General features: G+C 42.5%; 1 protein-coding gene across 2 annotated transcripts in view; it reads right to left on the bottom strand.

The window, feature by feature from the left end:
- The window catches only part of RORA (RAR related orphan receptor A), a 384,551-nt gene extending 374,170 nt beyond the window's left edge, over positions 1-10,381 (bottom strand). For both annotated transcript variants that reach the window (XM_056347866.1, XM_056347869.1), the window contains exon 1: positions 10,115-10,381. In XM_056347866.1, coding sequence (XP_056203841.1) covers positions 10,115-10,283 — 169 coding nt within the window. In that variant the 5' untranslated portion in view covers positions 10,284-10,381. The remainder of the gene's footprint in view (positions 1-10,114) is intronic.
- Between the last annotated feature and the right edge of the window lie 11,331 nt (positions 10,382-21,712).

Raw genomic sequence — 21,712 nt, 5'->3', positions numbered from 1 at the left:
GAGGCAAAGTGGTATAGTTTAATTTACCCAGAAAACAAAAAAGGGAAGATAATTCAGTTATGGTCAAACCTTGTTAGAAGCAGCCAAGACAACATAAAAGGATTTTGCCAACTAGCCAAAATCTAGAGAGATAAATACCAATAAGCCAGGTCACAAGAGCCAGCTTTCTAGATTTTCTGCATGTAAGTTCCTATGATTTGTTCCCTTTTCCCTCCCTTCTTCTCTCCATCAGGAAACGAAAAAGACTTCTTGATTGTTATATGAATAAAGCTAGGATTTCAGCAATTACAAAATAAAATTAATCTTAGCAAACACATTCCATATACAGTGACAGACAAGTGCAACTCAGGTTCTGTACATGGAAGAAATTATTGCTCATCTCCCAACAGCTGTTCTTAAGTAATGATACAGATTCTTCTCCAGCAACAGAACCACAGTATGATCCTGCAAGAAAAATTATAGTAGTGTAACAATATATCTGCCAAAGTGACTACAACCACTCAACCAGCCCTACCTACCCTGAAAACAACCGTTAATTCACCTTTTTTCCAAAGCCATTTTCATTGGTATTAAGTTTCATCTTTTTTCTTAAACAATTTCACAGTGCAGTTCTTCACCACTAGCAGTCCTCCCTTGATCTTCACTAAACCTACCCCCCTAGCTCTGTACAGTGAAGTAGTATCACTGAAATCAGCAGAATCATTCATGACACTTAGTATTAAACACACATATAAACTGTCACAGGACCAAGCCTTGTACCAGAAGAGCAGAACTCTTCAATAGCCAAGGGTAGCTTTCACGCCACTAACGTATGACAGGCCTTAATCTCATCTCTTGCAGATTCATGTTCATGAAAATCAAATTACTTCAGTTTTTAAAAACACACCTGATTTTAGCAGAAAATAATACACCATTACAAATGTCAAGAGTATTGAACGGTAATGAAATCTGTAGAAATTACTTACCAGCTTGTTTTTTAAAGACTCTCAAAGTGTAAAGACTGGCTGGCCATTGTCAGATGGGCAGAAATGCTTAGGGACTGAAAGCACAGCACCAATACACATTGCTTCATCCATTACTCCTCCAAGCACCAGCCCTGGAAACAGTTGCTTTTCTGCTTTTGCTAACAGACTTACTTTTACATTTATTATCTCAGAAATACTATGACTCAACGTCAGATGTTAACAGTTCAGAGTATATTTCATTAGAATTTTTAAAAGGCCTCTCTGTAACAACTCAGGCAGTAAAGGACCCTTCCTAACTTCTATAGTGACAACACAAATGACTAACAAAACTTCTCTTGAAGATTACACAAATGAAGTATGACGCAGAGAAAGAAGAGGGTTTTGAAATGCCCTAGTTTCCTTTAAGATTGGTTTCATTTTATTTTATTTTTTAATATACATAGGATTTAGAAGACGCTTTATGCTGACAGTTTTTGACTTCAAGTAAAGTATTAACAAAAGCTGTATTTTAGCCTGTCTTATCAAATTTCAAGACTTCTTTCAAAGGAATTGTTTAAACCTTACCTTTCCGCCCTTAGTTAACAGATGTAATGCAGCACAGCCCTCTAACTGATTTACATTTGGTACAGACTTCGGCAAAGTCATCTATCAGTTCATAAAAAAGACATTTTTTCCCACCTCCACCGTTGAAGAGAAACTATGAGGGGAAATCCTACTTTAAAGTATTCTCACACTTCCATGACAGGAAGAAAATAAAACCTACCATCTGTATTTCACAAGCCTTGGCTTTATCCTTGACTGTATCTAACAGACCTTGCTTCAGTGCCAAAATAGTCAAGTCAAGCTCTACTAATACATTATTTAAGTCTTGGTGTCTACAGTTTTGCATATATATGTATTTCAAAAGTGTATGGCATACACTTTTACATAACTATGGAAAAAGTTCCTCTCTCACGTGTGAGGAGCTGGCAATGCTATTAGATGCATACCTGATAGCACTTATGCCAAATGGTCTACACCACTGGGTTTCGGGGATTTTTTTTCCTTTTTTTTTTTTTTTTTTTTTTAATTCTTTCAGCCATCATTTCAAAACCAGCTGCAGACTTCTTGGCCATATATTCGCCATTCGTCATGCAAACAGCCTCTTTGGACAGCATGCTCTTTCTAAGGATTTTTATGCAAGCAATAAAATAAAAGTGTGAGGGGCTCTGCTCAACCTCTTCGTAGGACGAGTTGAGGAGTTTTAATTTCCATTGCTTCTGTATATTAAACACTTTCAATCCATTTGAACAGTTGCAGAACTAAAGCACACAGACATATTGTCGATTAATGCTGTAAATATCCCACGGTCTATACAAAATGAAACATTTAAAAAGAACAGCAGCACCACAGTTTTTCACTCCGTGATCACTAGACCTGCCTCATTAATCTCATGTACCCATGTGAGGTAAATACATAGTACGACTACAAACCAAAAATCAATAAAACCTTTAAAAAGGTTTAATTTGATTCTACAAGGGAGGTTATCATAATCCGACTCTGCTTTCTTACATTCTGCTAGCAATTTCTCTCAGCTCAGTTTCAACTGCTAACTTTCTTCTCCATCTCGCTATCTATCATGCTGTTATAATGCCAGCTCAAATGCTGTTTGTAACAGCACAGCAATTTCTCATAAGTTGCCAGCTTCATAGTGTGTTCCTTTAGAAGTGCATGGAAATTATTAGATTAAATTACAAATGAAAGACTCCACAGTTGGTCATGACTACTGGAACATTTATGTACATTCAGTTGATCATGAATTTTAACTTTTATTCCTTTGCATCTTTTACGGGTCTTCTGTTTATATTCTGTTTTGCCAGATTATATGGGAAGTGCAATTGAAGACAACTTGAAAAGAGCTATACATTTTCCCCATACTCCCCAAGATCCTCAAAAGAAAAGACTGTGACACCCACCTCCTCCATTCCCTACTGGCTCAGTGCCAACAGATGCCCTACAACCATTTTTAAAACCTCTGCTAATATGAGCACATCTCATACATGGCAGTGCAACTCACGATTTAAAAAACACAGCTGTACAGGAATCTGCTCTACAAAGCAAGACCTACAACCACCCAGTTGCTCCCCCCTGGTTTGCAAGATTTCACATACCAGCATGGGACCAAACAATTAATACATCTAAAATTACCTGAAGAAAACATTGATCATACCGCAACTGGTGATCACAATAGGGTAAGCAGCAGGATCTTCGATTATCTCACTGCTGGGGGTATCATTTTCAGGAAGGTATTTCAAACCAATTTCTTGACCATACACTGCCACTGAAAATATCTAGTAATTTTCTAAAGGAATAGAGCTGTTTGACCCAATTCCGATGCAGATAATTATATTATCTGTACCTAAAATCCCTCTGAGTGTTTCAATCAGGTATGGTATTCTTCACTTTCTGTTCTGATCTGCTTAGCATGGCTGAGCGCCATTAAACAGCTGTCAGATTCCACACAAGAAGTGGCTGGATTTCAGTAATAAGCAAAATGGTTCCTGATAGTGTTTAAAACACCTGGGGATCCTTCCAAATGAACAGTGCAATGAGGCTAAACTATAAGATTAAACTGCTGTAAAATAAGCCCCACAATTTCTTCATAAAAGTACACGCCCTAATACATTTAGTCTCTGAAAAGCTCAGCTGTTGCCAAGAATGAAACATACCTCGATGAAGCTTCAGATATGAGCATGAAGAATAATTCACAAACTTTACGTTCAAGAAAATTAGAAAATTCACTCCTCGTGACATACAGCCCAAGCTATTCTCCTGTTTCTATCAGCACAGACCATCTACAACAGATATGGTCAAGTGCTAAAGCATGAGTCAGAGGACAGAGATCAGCATGTGCGTTCAGCTATCACAGAACACAATGCCAGCCTCTTCATTTGCAGTCCAAGGAGATTTTATAACCAGCATTTAAAGAAGAAAGCAAACTAACTGATCATGAAGACGGTTAGGTAGGAGTGAGAGGAGGCTTTCAAACCATCAGAACAGCAAGGCTGTAGAAGAGCCTCCCACCAGAACACCGGGGCCAAAAATCCTAACAACCCTTAAAAGTTTGTTCCGTTTATGAGATTAATTGTGTATCATGGATCTAGTGATGGCAGAGGATTTAGACTCTGCTCTGCAGTGCCCTCCTATACCTATATACAAGAATCTGTGCTGGTAAGGAGGTGTGAATTGTCTGCCAGCTGTGGATATATATAACCTTAATACCAGGGGTCCTCAAACTTTTTAACCAGGGGGCCGGCGCACAGATGAAGTGGCAGGCAGTCATCTGCAGCTGCTTGGTTTCCCCCCACAACCCGCGGGGGGGGGGGGGGGGGGGGGGGCGGGGGGGGGGCGGCGGGTTCTGTAAATACCTGGGGGGCGGAGATTGAGGACCCTGGACCTGTATGCGGCCTGCGGGCTGTAGTTTGAGGACCCCTGCTTAATACCAACAGCTTGGTAAAAAACATTTCCAGAAGAGATTTTCAGGGCTACAAAGACTGTCTTCAGCAGTAGGTGGAACACAAGATACTTGAAAAAAGAAATGAGAGGAAGAGAAAACAAGACAGCAGAAATCTGCCCATGAAATGTGGAACCTTCCATACATCCAAAAGTTTCTCTGACACCTTACCTGTAGGAACTTCCTCTTCTACCAAAGCCATGGAAGTTCAGAAAACTACAGAATGTCCATAGTGAGCTCAGGTCCAGGTGTAAGTTTACCGTGACAGAGAAAAAAAATCAGCTCCACTTGAGAAGCTGCCACTGCATCTCCATCACAACATCCTGCCCCCAGGACCTGAGATGGCAGGAACTCTTTGATGGTACAGGTGCCTGTATCTAAAAGGTTTAGGGTGGACGGACAGCTGAGGAGGTGAAACTGCCATGCAGTACAGGAATGGAAGGCCCTAAGCCAAGTGTATTGCTCCATTCTGACAGCTCCCTGTAAACTGCCTGGTTCTGGTATTCCCCTTTCCCCTTCCCCTGCCTCCCACAGCGGTACTGCTGCCCCCAGCTGCAGCCCCCCTGCTTCACGTTAAGAAGCACAGAGCCTGTAAACAAGCCTTACCCTACGCAGGACCCAGAATTGCCAGTGCATTTAGATATAACCCCCAATTTCAATTTTATTTATTTTTTTTACACTTGCTCCTACAACTGTGTGTCACTGAAAACATGCTCTTAAAAATATTTAAGTAGAGAATAGATCACTTGTTCATAAATTAATTTCAAGAGTGATACAGATATCACAGTAATTTAGAACTAGGTTGGGGGTTTTTTCCCCTCTTTTTTTTCACTGGGATGCTCTCATATTAAATCCACTGACATAAATCACTGACGTTCCAGATCTCTCCCAGCACACATTTTTGTAGCTTAAAAAACAAATACCAGAACGGGTAAGGGGGAGAGAAAAAAAAAAAAAAAATCAGACAACTTCCCAAAGCTGAATTTGCCCTTTCTATTCAAATGCAGTCCTATACCCAAAACTGAAATTGTCACACAGCCCATTAATCTCCATTACAAAACATGTTCTTTATTTAATAAAATTACAGCATTTGGTTGAATGATAACAGTATTTACATACTGGTTTATGAGCTCCTGAGATGTTTCTCAAGCAAATAAAATAAGAGAATAGGTTACGGTTTACTGAAATAAAAGAAGTGCATTGTTCCTAAGAGAACAACATACTGCTGCTATTATTGCTCCTATGCTACAAACATTTAAAACAATGTTGTCCTTTAAAGGATTCATAGCACATATCATTTACCAAAATAGGACTAAATCAGTGGTGCATACAGAATAGCCCTCAATTATGACAAAGGCAATCCAAAGAATCTACAGAAAACATCCAAATTTACAAAATTCCAAGTCCTCCTGAAAATAACACAGAAAATTTTGTACCACAACTATGCTCTGTGGAATAGTCTAAATCCAGAAATAGAAAAAATCTAGCGATAAAGAATTTTTTTGGAAAGAAAAGAACACTACAAACCTACTGATGTCACTATTTATGATGTCACATCCGTATTTGTGGAACATCACCCAAATTGAAACAAAACACAAAAAGCAAGCCCCCTCCCAATCTACCCGTAGAGAAAAGATCAGGCTGAATAGATGACACGGTAATAAATTCCAAAGGCATTCTGGAAAATAGCAGATACTCTCAGTACTTCAACAGCAAGAAAACAAAAACAAGTACCTACATAGCTGCAGCTTTCTATTATTAAATACAAAGCATCATAAAAATATCTACACACAGCATCTTCCAATGGCGTAGGGGCTGCCTTTAAATTTTTTTTGCCAAGACATTCTTTCGATTGACTTATCACTGAGGCATCAGTTCCAAAAAAACTGAGCAATTTTTTTATCAGATTAAAAAGCTTTTAATATACTTTTCATTTCTAATGAGACAATAGTTCTCTATTAAAATACAGTTTGTACATTTATGACTATTTCTAAGGGGAGTAGTAGAACATTAAGCCTTAGACTGCAGCATGGGGGAACTCCATGGATGTCAAAGCCTGCAAAGTGAAATGAATGGCATTTAACAGCCACAGTCCAGGGCCAGAGCTGGTGAGTGAAGCATTCCGTCTACTAACCATGGCAAACCACAAACCCTTGTTGCAGAACACACACAGACTGAAATTCAACCTGCTGGACAGTGAATGCTCTTAGGAAAATCTTAAAAATTAGTGTCAGCAGTAAAAATATCTTTTCGAGGGAAAAACTGGGGGGGGGGGGGGGGGGGGTGTCCATTTCCTGCTTTTTGCATGTAAGGTGTCAATTTTCTAATGATCAGTTGTGATATCAGACCACAGGTAACTTTCCAAAACATGCAGGTATGCATGCATGCTCCAATATACTAAATAAGCCAGGTAAAAATTCTCCATTTGAAAGCTGCTTTTGTTAAGTCCTGAATTTATGTTTTCAGTTAAGTGTTCTACAGAGCAACACAAACAGCATAATCTTAGCAAAATAAAAATCAAGTTATGTAAGGATCTGGTGCTCCAAACATGTTTGTATACCAAGGAATAGGGCATTTTAAAATGCTAGCGTTATAATAACTGGAGCCTCACTTGAAGATTTATTCCACAGCAAACTTTCCCCACTTCTTCATCAACAGCCCTTTCTTCATTTTTGTTTTCTTCATTCCCTACGTAAACTGGTTATTACAAACTGTGAAGTACTGAAGCAACTTTGCAGCAGGTGCAGCTATGAAAATAAAGGATATGAAGCATATTTCTAGTGTTTTGAAAGGTTTGCTACTTAAAACAATAAGAATTTTTACAGTTAGAGGGGTGTGTGCACACGTACGTAGCCCTAAGTATCTATGTATCTGTATCACCCCTCTGCATAGACTGCACGAGAGTCCAGGTCTGCCAGCTTACAACACGCTGCAGAATCATGACCCAAACAGGTAAATTCTCGAACCAAATATACCACTGACCATATGAGCTTACAAGGTAACTGTTTTAAAAATAATTTCACCTATACTGGTCACCCATTAAGGTCACTCTGTTGCCGTAAGAAATAAAGGACCATATAAAAAAAAAAAAAAAAAAAAAAAAGAGCAAGAAGTCAAATTCTATTTCAATAGCTCTAAAAAATAGAAAAGAAAAAAGAAAATGAAAATAAGCTACAAGTCTGCTGGGACACTGAACACCTAATCCATCAAGTCCCGATTTCAAGGAGGCCAAAATGTTAGTATCGTCATGTTTTCCTGCACGGTTCTGTATCTTCAGGTTTTAACTACTGGAAAGGCGTGATCTGCTGGTGCGTAGTGTGTAGGTCAATTTATTTCCAATACGCTAATTTATGCAACATTAGCACAGAATGCCAGCTCCAGTTCTCTTACTGCTCGCACTCTAGGAGCAGACTTGTATTTTCTGCCAACTCCATTACATCATCCGAAAACCCAAACATTTCTCTTTTTTTTCCGGATCCCCGCCACTCTCCCCTCGCCGCCCCCCTCCCCAGCCCGGGGGCGCGCGGCACAGGGCGCCTCCATCCCTGCCCTTGGCGCGCGCGCTCCGCCTGTTACATAACCCAGCGCCCGCTGCCGCGCGGCGACCGCCAGCCCGGGCGAGCGGCAGCGCGTGCCTGCGAGCGCCCGACCCCCGCTCCTGCCGGATTGAATCCGGGGGGGGGGGGGGGGGGGGGGGGGGGGAGGGACATGTGGGTCAGCGGGTTAGCAGTGCCACAGCCGAAACATTTCGGGACCGCCGAGCGCGCACCCTCACCGCCGGGGCCGCCCCCCCAGCTCCTTTCGCATCCATACAGAAACGGCATCCCAGCGTTACATAACCGATGGGACCCCAAAGTCCATCCCCCGCCCCCCCCGGAGCCGGTGCCTGCTCCCTGCTGCCGGCCCCGCTGCCCGGCGGCACCATCTGCCCGAGCCGGCGGAGCCCTCGGCCGGGAGGGGGGGCGGGGGGCGTTGTGTAACACCCGCCAACTACGGCCGCTCCGCCAACGGCCAGAAAACTCCCCGACAAATTAAGGAAATTTTCTCCAGTGTTTCTGATTAACCTCGTTACATAAGGCGCTTGCATTCCAAATCCACTCTCGCAAGCGCTAAATATACCCCGCGCAGCGCAGCGCAGCGCTGTCCGCCTGCCTCGGCCCGGCCCGGCCCGGCCCGCCGCCGCCCGCTCGCAAATCGCCTCTAATTAAACGTTGCGGCGTGTGTCAGCTCGATGGCTTTTACTGTACGCGGATTCCCTGAGTGGGAAGCTGCCTGGGAAGGGGGGGGTGTGGCCAAAAGGGGAAAAATACTGTAAAACACAAGCCAACACATGATCAGCCATATTCCAACCTACAACCAAAAACCCCTCCGTCCGAGGAGCGCCGCTCTCCCCACCGCCGCGGCCGGGCATCGCCGCCCCGGGCCCGGCCGCCGCGGGGGGCTGGCTCCCGCCGGGCACGGACTTTTCTCCGCCCGTCATTTCTTCCAACAGCCGTGTGTATTATTACATAGCGTTATTTAATTAATTTTTACCCATCACCGAGTGATTTTACCGAGCGAAGCCTCTCTAGCGCGCTCCCCCTCTAGTCGGAGCAACGCTTCATAAATTATTTACATGTAATTAAAGCGGCAGCCTCCTCCCTCTCGCACGTCTCGGCAAACTCCGGCGGTGTTTGAAGCCGGCGCCCCTCACCGCTCCTGCGGCGGGAGCAGCGGCGAGAGCGCCCTGCCCGCTGCGCTGCGCCGCGCTCCGCCGGCGTTCAGCCCTCCCGCCGCCGGGGCTCGCCGGGGCTCGCCGCCCGCCCGGCCCGGGCACTGCCGAGCTGCCGCCAAACTTCGGCCGCGCCGAGCACCTTCCGCGCTGTCCCGCCCGGCGGAGGGACGCGACCTGCGGCGGCAGCGGGCGCGGCGGCCAGCGGCGGGGAAGGGGCTCGGTGGCTGGTTTGCGGCGTTTCGCTCGGGGGCCGAGGGGGAGCGAGGGAGAATCCACGGGGTCAGAGAGCCCCCTCTGCAAAGTTGCGCACCTTCAAGAAACAACGGCAGCTACGAGATCATCCGCTCCGCGAGGAAATAATTTTTAAGACACACTTAAATGAATTAAGTGAAAACAGCGCGCAAGAGAGTGAGTAAGACACCCGCAGACCGCAAATCTCCTGTTTAATCACGGATCCCCCATTCACAACAAGCCACAGCACACCAGTTGAGAAACTGTCAAAAGGAGACAGACGAGGGGGAGAAAAAAAAAGGGGGGGGGGAGGAAGGACACTGCAGCTTTAAAAGTTTGTTCCCTCGAATCCAAATACTCCCGCTGTTGCTTTATATATTTATAAAATTATGTAATTTCGGGGGCACAGTACCCATCCGGATGCCACAGGCAATAAACGAGAGAGATAGGCAAGCGCCCAGCACCGCTCGATATTTTCAATGCATTCGTCCCTCCTCCTGCAGCAATTAAAAGAAGCTATAAAAGTTTGCAAGGTTTTGCAGGGGGTAGAAGCGTGGCTTGTTTGCGTGCGCGGCTTCAACAAGCACAAACGATAAACCAGGGGATTAAATTGCTGCATTTCCCCCTTCTCTCTTACCCCCCTCTTCCTATTCCCACCCACCCCCCGATCCCACTCCCCCGGCCCCCTCCCCCTTCCCCAAGTCTCCCTACCTCTGCTGCTGCTGCTGGAGTAGCTCTGCCTGCGGACGGGAGCCGGCGCATCGCTTTTCCGGGCAGGCTCCAGGTTCACCGGGGTGTCCCTGGCGCCGGCGGCCGCCTCGGAGACGCTGCTGCCCGGCTCACTGGCTGCTGGATCGGGGGCTGCCGGAGCGGACTCCATGTTTTTCCCAATGTAGATCGCTTGGAGATGGCGAGCTCCTACACTCCCTCTATCTTCTGTTTCCAGCGCAACTCTATGGTAGGGAAGCAGAAGGGAGAGAGCGAGCGTGATCCAGATGGGATGTGAGCTTGCCTGGCTGTGACCACAAGCAGCGCTAGCGAGAGCTGCACACCCCCCCGCCCCCGCACCCCCCGCGCTCCGCCGCCCGCACCGCACCCCGCGCCCGCACCGCCGCCCTCCGGCGCGGCCCCGGGGCGCGGGACGGCGGCGGGCCCGGGCGGCGTGCGGGGCGCCCCCCGCCGCGCAGCGCAGGGGCCGGGCCGAGGCCGGGGCCGGAGGGGGCTGCGGACAGGCCGGCCTCCCGCCCGGGTGCGCGCCACGGCCCGGCGCTTTGGGGGCCGCGCAGCAAGGTCGGGGGCCCGCAGGCGCCCTGTCGCCGGGCCCCGGCCGCCGGGAAGCGCGGCCGAGCGCGCTGCCTTCCCCCCGCGACGCCGCCGGCTGAGGCGGCACCGGGAGATGCCAGCCGTATCACGCGTCTCCAGACCCGCATGTCTAGCAGCCGCGCAGCCAGAGACGGCAACCTTGCAGACAATACCTCTCGCAGGGAAGTATGCTTTGACACAGGACAAAAGGTGACTAGCAAGGTGCCGGAACCCCTCCGGCTCTGCTCCGAGCTCTGCCAGCGCTCTGGCGCTGTTCGTGGTCTCGGTAGCGGTCAGCTCCTTGGCCATTACCCGATTTTAAAATAAAGTAACAGCTGCCACGACCAGTGTGCTGAGGAACACATCCCTCTTGTATAACAGAGGCCATGTTACATGCAGCCCTGCTGCCTCCTGCACAGAAGCTGCTAAAGCTGGCTGCTCTGGCTGGAAGCGTGGCCTCAGTAGACCAAATCACGGTGTTTGTACTGATCGCAGCACAAGCTTTTTCCAAACGGCACTGGAAAGCAGTTGGTATGCCACTTTCTGCCAGCCGGGATGCTGCTATGGCTGTGGACACTGCTGGGGCCAGCACCTGATGAAACTCGCAGGTAAACCTTGGACAAATCCACACGCCGCTGTCTAATCACCACTAACTGTACTGCTCCACCACAAACGGTGGCTGCTCACAACCAGCTGTGAAACGTACCATGAGTCCTGTGTGCCCAGGAGCTTGTCCGCAAACTGGATTATGTCTTGCGCTGCTGACAGTCCCCTTAGCAGGAGGGTAGTCTTGGGTCAGTCAATTTGGAGGTCCTGAAGTTACGACTATCCGTGTCTGAAAAAAAGCCACGAGAGTTCTGATTATTTCTTGGCTGCCTACATCTGAGAGGAACAGGCAGAGACTGGGGAAGACAGGGTAGCACTAAGAAGGATTCTGCATTTATTTTCAGAGCCCAAATAAATTTGAGGAGGTCAGAGCTGGACTTGCAGACCTTGCCCACTGAGTACACCAGTGCCTCTTCTCGACGATTGCGCATTCGGTGGCGGCAGCCCTGGAAGCCCTGGGGTGTGGACACGAAAGGCCATCCTGTTTCTCACCGGTGACATGTGAAACCACCTCAAGCCTGACAGAAGCTGTTCCTAGACAGCAGGCTTGGAGGGGTGGTGAGGGAAAGTGGGAGAGGGAGGCAGGAGCACAGTTTGCTCCCAGTGCCTTATCTTGAGGCTGGGGGGAACATCCCATTACTGCACGGTACCGCATGCCAGCACAGACAGGTTCACAATCTTTTGGCGTGGTCTCGCCGGAATCTGCAGAAGGCAACAAGGTGGTCCTTGCCCAATGCAAGTTTGGTGGATTAAAGCTGCAATATCCTGCAAACTCTCTCCCTTTACTTTTCACTAATTGGCAGCCTCCAAATAGAAGCGAGAATTATGTGAGCTGTGGAAACTGAACTGCCTGTTATCCTGAAAGAAAGCTTATCCCTCCCTCTTCAGATCAGGGTTTAAGCAGGCTGACCAGGCAATGTGCGTTGGGAAACTTGCCCGGCTAATAAAAAAGGACTTCATTCCTCAAAGCTGCCAAACCACTGCCTTTCACCAGCACTGGGAACAATTGGACTACTTGCCACAGTAAGGATTATTCACGTGAGTGTTTTGCAGGACTGTTTTTAGTATTGCAGATACTTCAGATTATCAGTGTGGGGTGTTTGTTGTTGTGGTTTTTTTTTTTTTTCTCCTTTTATCTGTTAAAGGCTGCTGAGATTTAGCATACCTACCATAGCTATACAATTGTCATTTGGTGTATATTTCCCCTCATTTTCTAAAACCAAACAATTTATTTTCTTAGAAGAGAAAGAAGGGAAAGAAACACTGAAGGCTACAATAGGACAACATACAGTAGAACTTTGGTTTCCAGAAGAAATTAGGGGGGGATTTACTCTTCTGTGATTTCCCAAGTGCCTAGAACATCTGATGCAATGGAGAAAAATTAATTTTATGTTGTTAAACAACATCTCTCTCATAAGTCACCAGCAATGAGAACCAGCTAATGCAGGACAGACTTGTAGCATGTTTGTAGAGGCAACAACCTAAGAGTTTTTGTAGCACCTACATAAGGGAAGATATAAAGGAGCTTCACTCTTCTGCAGAAAGAGAGGGTGCTCAAAAAACCTGAAAGCACCATGAGAAAAAAAAACAAAACCAGGGTAACAGTGCACTTGAGCTTTATGTAGCGGAGTAAACCCAACATGACTTCTGTCAAGCTCCCTATATGAATCTGCTCTGCTGAGACATTTCCCAGGCACAGAAAAGGTCTTCCTCGTTCTTTCGTCTTTTATTTCCAGCTTCCAACCCATACCAAAATGGTTCATTAACTTTGATCACTTAGCTTGTTTAAACAAGTGAGATGGCATTAACAGCAGACAGGTATGCTGAGAAACTTGAGGAGATATGTTTGGTTAGATTAAAAAGGGCTTTAGAATTTGCTGCAGACATTACCTGGAACGGATCCCACCAAAAGTAACAGTAATGGAAAAAAAAGGTAAAAAGGTAAGAGTATCACCAAACATTTCCAGTTGATTTTGTTGATTTCATGTAGATACAAATAATAATAATATTTTTTAAAATTTTAATTGGAAAAAAATTATCACACAAATCTGTGATTCTGGAGTAGACAAGACATTGAGGATCATATGGACACTTTTTCAGAGCACCAACACAGCGACAGAATAAGCGGCAGAAAAGCTATAATGCACACAACCGTCAATGACAGAAAGCACACTCTCATGAGGGACAGGCACAAGCTACACAGAACACATACACACACACACAAGAAAATCACAGTTCACAAGGGAACAGTACACCACCACATTGCTGTAGGGTTCATGGTCCGTTAATATGTAAGGGGTTTTTGAATTTGAGGTGGTCCGTAATGGTCTTCTATATACACAGCTAATACAGCTGTTGAAATACCCCACTTTAAAAAGAATGCCAAAGTACATTCCTGACCCAGAAAGTATATAGAATCACAGAGTATCTTGAGTTGGAAGGGACCCATAGGGATCATTAATTCCAACTCCCTGCTCCTTGCAGGACTACCTAGAACTAAATCATGTGACTAAAAGCATCATCCAGGCTCTCTTATACAATAGCCCACATTCCTGCCTGTGGATCCAGGCTCCAGTGACCTCTGGCCACACCCTGCACACATCAAAGGGAACTGTCAAACGTTCCTAGGAAGCTTTGTTAGCTCCAGTCTAGCAGTTGTAGAGAATGTACTGCTGCAGAGCTGAATAATGACGAGGGCAAAGCTTGGATAACATAGCACAAAAAAGAACTAGCGAGGTATTTTGGTGCTGGTGGCATTTCCTGTCTTAGGTGTTCCCTTGTGACATTCCCCCAAGTTCTTCCAGTTACAGCTCCTCCTCCTGTACAACAAGGTGCCAGGGTTAAGGCGCATTTGCTTCCACTGGACATATTCCCTTGTCTGTGGTTTTGATGTCTTTGCAGGAAAAGAAAAAGTAAAAGGTCATAGGTTGAGGACATTCAGAAGAGCAGGTTTCAGAGCCGTGCAAGTAGTAGGACATCCACTAGGTCTTCAGTGGAGTCAGGTTGCACAATTCTGATTTATAGACCGATCTTGAAAGGAGAATTTAAATTGTATGCATCTATTCTTTGTAACCATATTCTGTGGTGTATCTTTTTAATGGTTTACAAAGCTTTAGTTAATTGAATTTTACAGTAGGACAAGAAGCTGCTTCCAGTTGAAACATACAGCCTATAATACCTGAGATCAACCTTAAAGTTATGCACCCCATTAAGCTTCAGCAAAAACAGGCAGACTAGTAAACTACATGTATAGAACCTGAATTAGTAACTGAACCTGTATATATTTGGCAGTAACTAAACTAAATACTACTTTGACAGCATTCTGTCTTATTCTAGACGAGAACAAAGCAAGAAATAACAGGACAGAAATAATATAACAGTACTGGAGGCACTGTGGCTGGATGCAGTTTCAGCAGACCCTTTCCCACAGCCTTTATCTCTAAGCAAAGTGGGAAACTCATCAAACAGTTCATCTAGAAGTTATACTCACAGATACAATTTTGTTTGTTTTAAAGACTGGGGAGCATTTGTTAACTGGCTAGCACAGCACAGATTCAGTGGAATCTCCTTCCTGCTGCAAACTCACAGCGTAAACTATGAGCTGCTTTTCATTGTTTGTTAAGCCTCTATTTCCACTCTCCTCTCCTGCCATTTGGATTCATTCCTTAATGGATTTTCTATTTCCAAAAGAAACTGAAGTGGGGAAGCACACAACATATGAAGTAATGGCTCCTTTGTGCTTATCTTTACAGCACAATGTCCACAATCAGCGTCCCCTGATATAAAGAGTAAGCACCAATAGCACAGGCCAGTTCTTAAAAATTTAATACTTTTTGTGACTGAATTAAGGCAAAAGGCCCAGAGATACCTGTCTTTCTCAGCATGCTATCTTCAATGCTGTTTTCTTGCAGATGGTTAAAACCTTACTGAACCTTTCCCTTTAGCAAGATGAACACCTTTCTCACATTCCATACACTGCAGACAACCTCTTCCTCCCACAAAGGTAAGCTAATTGAATTAGAGGAACAATTCAGCCTGCCCATATTCTCTGGAGAGTGAAGGGAAACAGGGAAGAGAAAAATCCGATCCAAAGGTACATTTTTCCTCTCAAGAAAAAGGAAGCTTTTTTAGTGAAGATTGGTAAATGAGACACCATTTCTGAAATGTTGGATCACTCCCAGTCCAAAGTAGGGTTGATTGTTTTTCAATTAACTCATGCTCCAGCACCTTCTTCTAAACTGTGTTTTCACTCAATAGCTGCTCACTCAAATACCACAATTATATCACACCACATTTATATCAGACTGATAACTCACAGGTTTTGTTCAAACTATATGTTTCTCCAGAAGTAGTAGTAGGTTAAAAGCAGGTTAAAGCAAGGAGAAAAAATAGCTTATCCTAAAGAAAAAAATGTTACTATTGTCTAGATGATGGTTGTGCATATGTCTTCATACATCTTTGTTGTTCCCCTGGTGGATTCCATCAGTAACGCCTTTCAAAATACCTTACCTGAAAGAACCATTCTAAGTTATTTGGCTCACTGGCAAAATCCTAAACTAATTATCAGAGAGTTCAAATGCACTTGGAAAGCTCACTTTCACTCAAAACCATTAAGGAAGTTTGCACTAGCCAAGCAAAAGCCTATCAGACTAAGCAGTTTGTAGTTCCAAATCACCCTGAATAGGAAAGCTGCAAGTTACCTGGTATCACTGTGCATTAACATGTAATTAATAAGATACTTTCTAGAAACTGTTTAATGCATGCACAGGAGGGCATAATCAAGCTGAAACACAAAGTTGCATTATTTGCAGCAATCTGAAACATGGCCAAGTAATATTCTTCCTGATTAAGTTTCCCTAAGTATCTGGGAGGTACACAGCCCGCACGTCCGTATCTGAGGCCTGTGAACAGCATACCCACACTTACACTTCAGCACAGTGAAGTGCTCACACAAACCTTATACCACTGCCACTCCTCCCTTTTGACAGTCACAATGCTAACTAGGAGCGTGCTTCACCACACTGAATTCACAACTTGTTTCCAGCATAGGACCTTCAGAAATGTGAGGAAGTTATGATAGAAACTATCTGCCTTTTCCTATTCCATTACAACCTGGGCATCCCAGAAAATGTCCTGGACATGTGGTGGGAGGCTTTCTCAGGAGGAGCCATGCCTACACACCTTCTGCTATCCCTCCTTTTTCTCCAGGTTACAGAACCTGATCTTCTAGCTAACTTAGAAATACAAGAATTGCCTTCATTGAACATGTACCAAAAATTACACTAACCATCAGTTTATTCAAGCAGCCCAGATACACAGTAGAGACATTACAGCTTAGATGAACATTAAACATTATGCCAGAAAGGCAGAAGGAAAAGTTGTAATTTAATTTAAAATAATTAGTCAGGTTTTACATAATTTGAAGCCTCATTTGATTTATTTAAACCCTGTATCTAGTAAAATATTTTTATTTCAAGGAAAAATGGAAAGCCATCTACTGCATGTAAATGCCAACCAGCATGCCCAGCGTTACAGAAAACATATATTCTCCTGCCTGCTTTAACTCTCTGAGAACTTAACATTCCACAATAGAACACAACGGCCTCTGTCTTTTATAATAGCAAGTCCAAAATTTTATGTATTTTATACAGACTGGAAGGATGAATATGAAGCTTCAAGTATTACGCTGAAGAAAGATTCCTTTGGAAGAGGAATTTCATAGTTAATATATTCCAATGCATGAATGGAACAAAGGTACAGTAACAAGGAAATGATCCATTTTTCCTTGTGTTTGGAGATGAGAGGGAAGAGGGCAGAACTATTGAACTTTCACAACTGACAGTTCTAATAGCGTAAAAAAAAATGAATCTAGTTGTTGTTACAGCTGTCTTCATGTTCTATAAAGCACCAAAACCCAAAATAAGCTTTGCAATTTTTTTCAGCTTTTTTCCCAAAATGAAAAATAAAGTGAGAAAAGTACCTTTTAATCAAACAAAATATTTACTTAGACCTGAAGTTAAAAGATGTATTTAGCACCCTTATTTTTTAATTTGTTTAAACCTGAAATTTAGATATGCTTCAAAGTAAAATGATATTTTCCTTTAAAAAAAAACAAACAAAACCCCCAAACTAACCAACCCCCCAAAAAAACAAAAAACCCAACCCCCAAACTTGTTTAAAAAGGAACATCAAGGTCTTGCATATTTTCCAATTTCTTCTTCAACAGAATAAATCAATCACAAAATTGGGTTCACTAAATTGACCCAACTATAGTTTTTTTTAGCAAAAAAATGCCACTCCATTTTGGATATGGGAAAGCTACTGATAGCTCTTTAGTAGCCTTTGTACAATCAACATGGCAATTCTTACACAATTTCAAATACAGAAGTACACAGCATCAAGGCAGACTCTTGGTATGTCTTACGAGGAGACTCAACTATCCTCAGAGTCATTTACATATCAACATGAAAAAAATGACGTCTTACTGTAACGTTAAAAATGGCTTTCATACCCAGGTTTGTGACTCCAGTACGAGCATTGTGAGGCCTATGTCTATGTTAAGCCATGAGAAGCTTTTCCAAGACAAGGACTTAGACCACTGGCAAGCTGTTTTCACATGTCATTTTGGCTGAACATCCTTCTTGTTCCATGGCTATAGATGCACTCCCCTCACAGGATGAATCTCAACAACCAACAGCTGCTTATGGCCATGCCCATAGCCATATTACCAAAGGAAAAAAAAAAAAGAAAAAAAAGGCAACTTATGTCTCTTAAGCCACCAATCTAACCAATCTACATAAAAAAAAAAAAAGTCTATTACAGAAAAAATATTTTTTTTTTTTCAATTAAAAATCAAAGATAAGGTGGGAGGGAAGAAACACAAATTGGCACACTCACTCCCTCTCCATAAAATCAATAGAAAAAAGATGAGATAGGCATTCAGTCCAAATAAAAATGATTTCAAGGGTGCATTTTTTGGATACTTTGCTTATTTGCAACCATCTTGAATTTAAATAAATTGGACAGGGTTGTTAGCCAAACAGCTACTACCTTTAACTCTTTTGCCAAAGGTTTTGATTTACATCTTGAATTATGCAAATTATATATCAAAACATCAGGGTTTTTTCCTTCTCAATCAAAGGAGCACAGAAAAATAGCAACTTTCACCTTAAGTAAGGTCAGCAGTGCAAGATCCTAGCTAGCCCTCTATTTCTGAATCTTTCCAAGCCTATGAATACAGTATCACCTGAGATACTTAAGGCATTTCTCCGCTTTTTCTTCTTGAAAGATTCTTCGCTTTTCTTTAAAAGAAAGCTATTATTTAAAAGCAAAAAGAGGCTATGTAAAATATCCTCACAACTTAATTTAGACATGCTATATTCTCTCATTTAGAAAAATAATTGCCTTAAAGGTTTCATAGTCAAAATAGGAAACCCTTTGCTATACAGAGTTTGTTTTAGTTGATGTTTTAACCCTGTGACTAGGAGAATTCATGATAACCCACATGGTTATTCTGAAGTTTAAAGCAAAAATAAAACCTGCCATACTCCATAGATTCTTGGAGTACTCTTCCATTTGAGCTTGTCACTTACCGAAAGAAACATAACATAAAATTTGCTATCTTTACTGTCTTCCATAATGCATGGGATTCTTTCATAAATCACCTTGGCAATCCTTGTTGGTATTGTAGAAGTTTAACCACCATTTGAACATAACATAAAGCAGGTACTCAGGCAAAACTGAAGATTTTTTTAGAGTAATAAAAATCTATGAAGGTAAAATCCTTGTGGGTGAATAACTAACATGGAAATCTATTTACTTATATAAAACATGGGAAAAATATATTTTTTCCCCACATCCTTCATGAATACATTACCCTATGGACACATTAATGAAGAGCCCACAGGACTTTTCCCAGTTTCTTTCTGCAACTTCCACCATGTTTCACCTCTGCAGGCCTGCCACTAGTCACTCAAAGTAATCAACAGAAATGTCACTGGCAACAGTATGCTTTGTCTCACCTTAACATGATGGCAGTCATTTGCCTCTAATTTAAATAGATCAAGCAAATAATTTAATATTTACAGCACTAGCTTTAAACTAATACAATTTTACTCTTTTTCAAATTATCTATAATCTTTATAATACACTGATATTTTTCTGGTACATATGCCAATGAAAATTACTGCCGTGCCTCCCCTCCACTGAGACTAACAGTTTTATAAGACCTTTATGGTAATGTCCAATTACCGTAAGGAACAGCAAGATCAGTGAACAATTTTCAAAGGAACAAAAAATGGCTCACTTTAAAGTTCCTTACTAATGTTTGTGACTTTTTATAAATCGATACGAACATGCAAAAACAACATAGCAGCTCTACTTAAGAATTTTTGATTGTCTGAACATAAAGCTGAACTCATAACAGATACTAGTTTTAAATTCTCTTATCTTTTTTCCCTAGCATTGCAAAAATTGTCTGAAGGAAAAATGTTTGAAATCTATGAGTTCAGATTTTAAGAGCCAAAAGATTTATATTTCTCACAAAAAATATCTAAAAAACATTTTTATTTACTGTTAACCATTGTTTTCAGCTGTGAAATTTTAAGTCTTTCCCTACTTTCTATCCATACATCAAAAATGCCCAAATCTAACAAAATTAGGAGAAAAATGCTTAAAGAATAAGAAACAATTGGCTTTTATCACAAGGGCTTCATGCCTTTCTGCTTCAGGTAGACAAGTGGGAAGAAGCAGCATATAATGATCTTCCAAAATGGATGGTATTAGTTATTCTGTCATTTTGGATTCACAAGCAAATCCAGAAGAGTAACTTCTTACTTCAGAGTAAAAAGCCCTTAATACTTTTCCACCTCAGAATCTTCCAGTTACACTCAGGGACCTTGTGTTCTTTCATTTGGCATGCTGGGCCCCTGTCTGGTCAACTGTGAGCTTATGTTCCAACACCAAAAAAATATTTTTTTTAGGCATGCTCTTTGCATTGGTGCTCAAAGTACAAGCTTCATGGGATATAAAGTTTATGTTGCTTCTAATCTGATCTCATAACTCTATTCCATGGGGACATCTTTATCAAGGAATAGATTCTTGGCCTAGGATGCTGGAATTAAAAATTCCTTACTAATTAATTTTTAGCTGGCACAAATCATAGTCTTTTTAAGTTCAGTAGAAACTGTAAGTCTATTCTCCTTGTTTAACCACTTATAATTAAAGATAAATAAATAGCTCAGCTCTGTTTTTCCCCCAGATGAATGTACTGATTACCACAGTAGGTTTTTTTGAAGAACTTTGGTCTGTGGATGAGAATTAGTATTCTTTATTTTTTTTTAAGAGTTACTCTCCAAGTGATTTCCCCCAACAGAAACGGGATTGTGGGGCAGGTGGGGGGGCGGTGGGGTTGCAGGGTGGATAGTTCTGACATAGATCATAAAAAGTTTCCAGAAATATTTTTTAAAAGCCCACAATTATGTTTAATGCTTAAAGATGGAATATTTTTTTTAAATGACTGTGCTTGCTTACGCTTCTACAACCCTTTTCTAAGCAAAATTGTGTACACTCCGGACTGCGTACAGAGACATAGGACAACCATGCATTGGCCTAATATCTTCTGTATCTGCAATGACATCTGTGTGCCTCTTTTGGCCATGCACAATTAATATAATTTATACCTCAGACTTCATGGGCAAACAAAACATCTGTGAAGCAATAAACTCAGTTTCAATGGACTTATACTTACACTACTAGAAGTTTTTTTGAGAAGTAATACTTGGGAAAGCATACAACTAACAAAGAGTTAAACTAATCACATGCTTAAATGCTTTGCTAAACTAAGACCTCATAAATGCCAGGAATATGGTCTTTAACATTCTGAGTTTGAAGATCAGCTATTAAACCACAATTTTTTTAAATGATTGAAGCTTCCTTCTGAGAAAAACAAAAGCCTAAAATAAAATACAAGGTCTGCTTTTTTTTTTTTTTTCCTTCTTTTTAAATACCCACTATTTTGAAAATTTTGATTCAAACTCAAGGAACTCAGTGGTACCAAGAGAGTCAGAAAGGTGCACTATATTTCACATTATCTTTTTCCCAAAAAATAATATTTTGCATTAGAACTATTTCACTGCTGGAAAACAGAGCTGCCTTTTTTGACTGGCCACATGATACCACTTCTGTTCCCCCATCAGCATCTACGGAATTACCAAGAGGAGAGCTAGAAGAAGCCATGACAAAAACAATCCTGTATGATTGTTGTGTTCATTGTGTAATATGCTATATATCCATACACATAGGTATAGATACACTGTGTAATCAGACTGCTCACTGTATGTACTTGGTGACTGGACTATCAGGGAAAAAGCGCAGTTGTTCAAAACAAGCCACTTGCTGGAA

Source organism: Falco biarmicus, chromosome 7, assembly GCF_023638135.1.
Source record: "Falco biarmicus isolate bFalBia1 chromosome 7, bFalBia1.pri, whole genome shotgun sequence".
Classification (NCBI taxonomy): domain Eukaryota; kingdom Metazoa; phylum Chordata; class Aves; order Falconiformes; family Falconidae; genus Falco; species Falco biarmicus.
Note: the sequence above shows the minus strand (reverse complement) of the source record. Positions and strands in the feature narration are given on the sequence as shown.